The sequence below is a fragment of the Mus pahari genome, chromosome 1, assembly GCF_900095145.1.
Source record: "Mus pahari chromosome 1, PAHARI_EIJ_v1.1, whole genome shotgun sequence".
In the NCBI taxonomy this organism is placed as follows: Eukaryota; Metazoa; Chordata; class Mammalia; order Rodentia; family Muridae; genus Mus; species Mus pahari.
In genome coordinates this window covers 166,600,600-166,607,135 of record NC_034590.1, presented here as the reverse complement: position 1 = coordinate 166,607,135, position 6,536 = coordinate 166,600,600, and the positions used below count along the sequence as shown (strand labels likewise).

At 44.8% G+C, this 6,536-nt stretch overlaps 1 protein-coding gene across 6 annotated transcripts in view; it reads right to left on the bottom strand.

The window, feature by feature from the left end:
• The window catches only part of Vti1a (vesicle transport through interaction with t-SNAREs 1A), a 306,907-nt gene that overhangs the window by 118,622 nt on the left and 181,749 nt on the right, over positions 1 to 6,536 (bottom strand). For 4 of the 6 annotated variants that reach the window (XM_021195929.1, XM_021195937.1, XM_021195946.2 and 1 more), the window contains 2 exons: positions 6,012 to 6,082; positions 5,305 to 5,366 (listed from right to left, as the gene is read on the bottom strand). In XM_021195929.1, the coding sequence (XP_021051588.1) occupies positions 5,305 to 5,366; positions 6,012 to 6,082 (133 nt within the window). Of the gene's footprint in view, positions 1 to 5,293; positions 5,367 to 6,011; positions 6,083 to 6,536 lie in introns of all 6 variants that reach the window. The other 2 variants (XM_029537740.1, XM_021195954.1) reach the window with 1 other exon arrangement.

Here is a 6,536-nt window from a genome sequence, read left to right as displayed (position 1 = left end):
CCCCCCCCCCCCCGAGGTTGGTCTGAAATGACCCTTTAACCTCATGAATCCTAGGCCTGGCCCAGTACACAGGAGGTTATTATAAGAATCTGAATAGGGAAACAAAGTTATTCTTTAACTTGGTGGCAACACTACCATTTTGGCCTTGAAGAGGCCACAGACAGAGGCAGCAATCCAACTCATGAGCAGGATATTGAGTCACACAAACGGCCAAGACAGAAGCTTCCCTTTCTCGTGGCTGCATGTACCCAGCCCAGGTCCTGCCTCGGAAGCCTGAGGATGAGCAGAAGTGCAGAGCTTTTATTTGGAGGAGGAACAGTTGTTTAGGGGCTGGAGAAACTCCAGGTTGAGACACTTGAGATGCTGTCCAAGTCAGTGTACACCTGTCACTACTGAGGGAATGGAAGGGTGACAGTGAGAGAGAAGAGAGGGATCCACTCAGGAGAAACAGCTCCTCCTGTGTGCGAGACCCAGGAGCACATTCCCACGGCACCTTCCTTACTGTCCTGAAAGCCCTGCTGAGTCTCAGGTGCTATCAGATCACCAAGAACACAGCGCAGTGTTTGCTGTGGACCAAAGTCAAGGAAGAGTCGCCATCTACAGCAGCATAAACATCTAGCCATGGCCTATGTAAAATAAGTCTGTTTGTTCTGAAAACCAAGTGTCTGCAGTAGGCTGATCTTACACCTACCCTTACGAATCGTGCGACTGCACGTTTGTGTTTTGTCTGTCACTTTACCCACACAAGCAGACCATGTGTAGATGTAGAGTGTGATTGTAAGGATAGGTGCTGTTGTTTCCCAGGGTCACGTAACTAACAGGCACACTCAGCGACATATTACAAACAGTGCTGCAGGGCCCCTGCATTTGCAATGGTCCTTTGGTCTTTCACAGGTCAGCTGCAGAAGGCCCTGTGAAATGAGTCCTATAAGCCGCTGGGAGACAGAGCTCCCTGTTAGCGGGAGCACTCTGACTGTATGTATGGAAGCCATTGTCAAATTATATGATGCTGAGCTCATCAAGGGGAAGCTATTTCCTGCTGTAACCCAGACACCAGCACAGATGATGCAGCCGGCACTTACTGTAACATGTCTTCCAGCTTCATGCTAAAGGAGCTCCCAGACTACACTTTTGCTACATTCTACAGGAATACAGGTATTTCTAGAAAAGATGCTAGTAATGACAAGTTATGAATTACTATCTACTTCTTCAGAGGTAAAAGACACAGAATCATAACTTCCTTTCTTTTTAAATAAAAGTCTTGAAAATTTCAAATTTTATTATTATTGATTCTCACCACTATTTGATATGATAAGAATCCCAATTACAGGTGGTGGTGACACACACCTTTAATTCCTGCGCTCAGAAGGCAGAAGGAGACAGATCTTTCAGTTCAAGAACAGCTTGGTCTACAGAGTGAGTACTAGGACAGCCAGGGCTACACAGAGAAACCCTGTCCTGAAAAACAACAATAACAGCAAAAAGAATCCAAGTTAAAAAAGAAAAGAAAGGATTTCTAGTAAGATGCATAAAACACACATGCTTGCTAGCACACACATGGGCATATACACACAGGAAGAAACACTTGGGCCCCCAGTGATACCCACCTGAGAACAACCAATTACAATGACAGAATTTCGTGAGACTCAATGAGAAATCCATTCCTCGGCCACAGTTATCACATGAATGGCTATTTGTTTTGTGGCTATTTTCATTATTATCTGAATCCCACTTTATTTAAAGTCTGTCTAGAGGGCCAGGAAATGAACAGTCTGTCCCGAGGTAGCTTTCCATCTATGTCAAGAGAAAAGAAAAATTACTTTCCAGGAATCTGCTATGGCTTCATTCTGATGTCATGTTTTACTATTATAATTCTGAATGGACCAGTTTTCTCCCTTGTTTTCTTCCTTTGACAAGACAGTGTAGCTATATGAAAGAGAATTTCTGTTTGACTGGATCAGTTGCTATTTCACTAAACTAGACATGTCAATACTTTCTGTATAACATTTTTTGTAAAGCATTTTTAGTTTATGATTAAACACACCGTATTCTATTTCCCTAATTTGTCTTTTTCTGGCTGTTGGTGCTTCTGGAGTCCTCTTAGGAATCTGCGAGGAAGACTCAGAGGTGGAGGGCTGGGAATGAGGTAATTTCTATGGTTTATTTTAGTGTACATATTCTCTGTACACTGAAGCACCATAAAAGCAACGAAAGATGTGTTTGTATTTCCTAATCCCTGGGCTGTGCACACAGACAGTAAATATTTCCTGAAGACATGAGTAAGCAGGGGAAAGGGGAAAGAAAAGAGAGGCACACGAGGGAGTGAGGGCGCTAACAGAAGACCAGGAGGCACGGGTGGGGGTGAACATGCTAACAGAAGACCAGGGGGCACGGGTGGGGGTGAGGGCGCTAACAGAAGACCAGGGGGCACGGGTGGGGGTGGGGACGCTAACAGAAGACCAGGAGGCATGGGTCGGGGTGGGTTAGAGGCTCCGGGTCCTATAAACGCTGCCGCTTACTGTTTGGTTGCTCTCATAGATGACTAAGTAGACACAGGTACAGACTTTGGTAAAGATGAACATGGGTCCTCCTGTCTTCAAGATTGATTGATTAGCCATTGCTAAGCAACCTGGCACCGATTAGGGATAATGCCCTGTCATCTCTGTCCATTGTACAAATTTAAAAACAAAAATCGAAGCAACCAGGAACTTTTCTTTATTAGAATTCTCTGGTTTGTATTTGTATTTGTTTCACAGAATTTACCATATAAAAATCAATGGGTTTATTCATGCATAGGTAAGTGCACGATCAAAGACATTCTCTTCCTTCACACATCTGTGAAGATAAACTGTGAGCCCAGGGTTCAATACCAGCCTCCCCCCTCAGTCAGAAGCACCTGTTGCTATCATGCGCAGTGTTAGTGTGGACAAGGAATGTCCAGTGTGAGCTCTGCAATTCCCTCCCTCAGTGCTGGGCAGCGACTGCCATGTGAACCAGGGGGTTGGGAGGGAGGACAGATGTCAGCAAGGGTCTAAGGTAGAAAGACTGGTCTGCAAATGACTACTGGGCCCATATCCTGAGAGACTTACTTTTGGGAAATAAGTTCCAAATAATGACGTAGCTGGTAAAATGTTTGCATATTCTCCAGCAGAAAGTCAACTGTTTAACATCTGGGATAGTAAGTAGAAACAAAGCTCAAAGTCACCACTCTGCACTTTCCTAATGCCTGAGTTATAGCATGATTCGAGGTGCTTCTCATGGCGTCTTGGCGGATATCCACATGCCAGCTGTGCCTAGCGAAACACACTGTTCTACATGCAACACCAAAGGACCTGCGGGTATCCCTGGTCCAGGCACCATATGGTGCTGTCTGTCTCAGGAGTTTTATTTCTGCTCTTCCTTTAGACCTTTAGTAGTTCTCAATGGTCCTAATGCTATGACCCTTTAATGCAGTTCCTCTTGTTGTGGTGATCCCCCAACCATTAAATTATGTGCATTTATGCTTCATATCTGAGATTTTGCTACTGTTATGAATTGTAGTATAAATATCTGATATGTAGGATATCTGATATGTGACCCTCAAAGGGGTCACGACTGAGAGGTTGAGAAAGGACACATTCCAAAACGAAGTGACAAAGTGGAGAGCTGCATTTGCTTCCAAAGGGAAGCCCAGGTAGCTGGCAGCCCTCAGGAAGCCACCTTGGGGGTATGATTTCCCTCCAGAAAGCCCAATGGGTAGAGATTGTTGGTGCTCCCACCAGCTCTAAATGACTTGCAAATTTATTCAAACACCATATGAAAGGATGCTCTATCTGTTGAGACAACTGTCTGCACTGTCCTGTACCAAGGGTGAGGTACATCAAGCAGAAACGTGGGCAGAAGCACATGGGTTTAGAAAGCCATAAATCCTTATTTGAATCTGCCAACCTGAAAGCCACGAAGAGCCAGAATAAACTATTTTTCCTAAATGCTACATCTGATTAAGCCATACCATGAAGTGACAGCTGAACTTTAACATTAATATGATATTATTTAAATAACCACATGATTTTTTTTTACACTAAAAATGATGAATGATTTCTGGACAGCTCAATCGACAGAAAGCAGGAGGACTCTTTAATGAGATTTGACAAAATGGAGACATATGCAGAAGGCTCGTTACAGCTCATATCGCAGGGGCCTCCCAGGGAAGCAGGAGGCACAGCTCTCTTCCTTTCTATTGTCTTTAGGCACTGATGCATTCCTTCAGTTGCTAGTGCTCTTCTCTTTGGACTGAGTCTTTCTTAGGTCATTTATGCACTGCTCTTAAAGCAGGGCCCTGCAGGTTTTTGTTTGAGTTGGGATGGTGCCTCCAGCGAAGGGAAAGAGTGGGAAGCAGCTCGGTTGGTAACACACTGGGAACTGCAGGTTCTCCACTGATGGGGTCATGGAGAAATCACATCAGCCCCAACAAGTAACAATTATACACTTACTTGGGTCTTACACAGTGAACCTTTAGCACTGCAAACAGCTTTAGCATGTTGCTGTACATGGATGCATGGATGTACAACAAGCAGAGAGAGCTTCAGTTGTGTTAGACAGCTGTCTGAAGAGAAGAGTTCGCTTTTCCTCTGCTCGCTCTCAACACTCCTCGTCCACCTAGCCACTCAGAGCTCCAGGCTCGCATGACCATGGTAAATCATCTCTTCTCTTTAGAGCACTAGTGTAAAGTAAGTGTAGAACAGACTTAGACTATGACCTATCTCCATCCATTTACCATTTTAATTTATCCTAATATTTTCCATCAACCAAAGCTTAGTTACACATGCAGTGCTTAAAATATTTGTTGTGGGCCAAATGGATTCAGCTTACTCTGATACCTGTGACATTCTTATCAACGTTAAGTACTGACCGGAGTCACACTGTTTCCCAAGCGGCCTTCCCAGCAAGGAAACAAAGAGCAGAACCGGAACCTAGTGTTCTCGGGATGACGGCAGGCCTGCACTTCCGCCGTCAGAGGCTAGAGGAAAGTCGGCATGCTCTGGCCATGGGCCTTCCTCAGGCTATAGCCCTAATTTTTTCCATAGCTTGAGGCAGACCCCTCAGCTCAAGCTTGTCTCTAAGCTGAGTAACCCATTATTATGTCTCTGACAAAAAAGGGTTAACATCAGTGCTCTTCTATTTGGAAAGGGTGTTGACCCAGCCTAGGAGGGGGAGGCAGGTTTCCCCCCCCCTCCCCCGCAGCCTTAAAATGCTCAGTCCCAGTGGGAAGGAAACACAGCTAAGAAGAGAAAAACAGAAGATCACTCCCTACCTGGCTCTTACCTTCGCAACATCCCCGTCAGAATCCGGGAGCTCTTCCCCAGGTTTGCATCTGCTTCCCGGAGCTACGCGGGTGGGGACAGCATGGTGGAAGCAGAGGAGAATGGAGTCAGATGATTCTCAGGCATCTGCTGAAGGGTCACAGCTCCACAGGAGAAAGCCAAGAAGTGACCTCCCCCCCCCCCCCCACACACAGACACAGACTCTCAGCTCCCGAGACTAAAGAGCTATAGGAGGGCTTCCAGGAGCTTGACATTGGATGCTTGAGCCAGATTTAAAAAAGAGCACCTCACACACAGGTAGGGCTCAGCATACCTGTGGTAATTAATCTTTAATATGAGTATGCACAGTCTTAAAAATAGAAATGGAAACAGAATGAAGCCGAGGAAGGTGAGGGCCAGTTTCAGAACAAAATCTCTGTTCTTTGAAAGATTGATACACTCCAAACTCTCCCTCAGTGGCTTCCTTTCCATAGTCACGGAGTTATTTAATTATTTACTTGGGTGCATTCTGAGATGAGGAGAGAACTGGCTGCTTTTCCCTTCATCTCAAGCCCTTGCTTTCTCTTCTTGCACATGGCCACCTACCCGACTGTCCTTACACACACATCCTCATGGCTATGCTATCACTGTCTCGTGTCTGTTCCAACAGCTTCTTATCCGTGCCTTCTCATTTATGAGCGTGTAAATAGAGGAATTACTTATACTCACTCGGTCACGTGCCCGTTGTATCTTTTCTCTGTCATGACTCAGGTTTTCCAACATCTCTTGGCCGATTTGCTCTATGGAAAAGAAGAGAAAATGTAAGACATGGTATCTTGGGGTACATGGAAAGCACTCAATATACCCCCCAAAGTACTAGAATGATCACAGATATAGAACCAAAGGGTGTGCCTTACATACCAGATAAGTTTTAATTAATGTACTTGAAAAATACAGTATCTGATAATTTTCTCATCTTGTGGATGACTGGGTGCGATTTAAAAAAATCCAACAAGCAGAGTATAGCCCATATGGCACCAATGACTTAGGGGTGATGTGACTTGTCCAAGGTCACTCCAGGAAATTCCTAGCAAGATGGAGGGCCTGGGTGTAATGATTAAGTACTTCATCACTGAGGAGTACAGCCTTTGATTTTACACTCTGAGAGTAACTTGAAGGGGTCCTGTTCTCTGTTTACCAATGTAAGTCAATATCCATTTAGAACAACTGTGATTTCTTTTTTTTTTTTTTTTT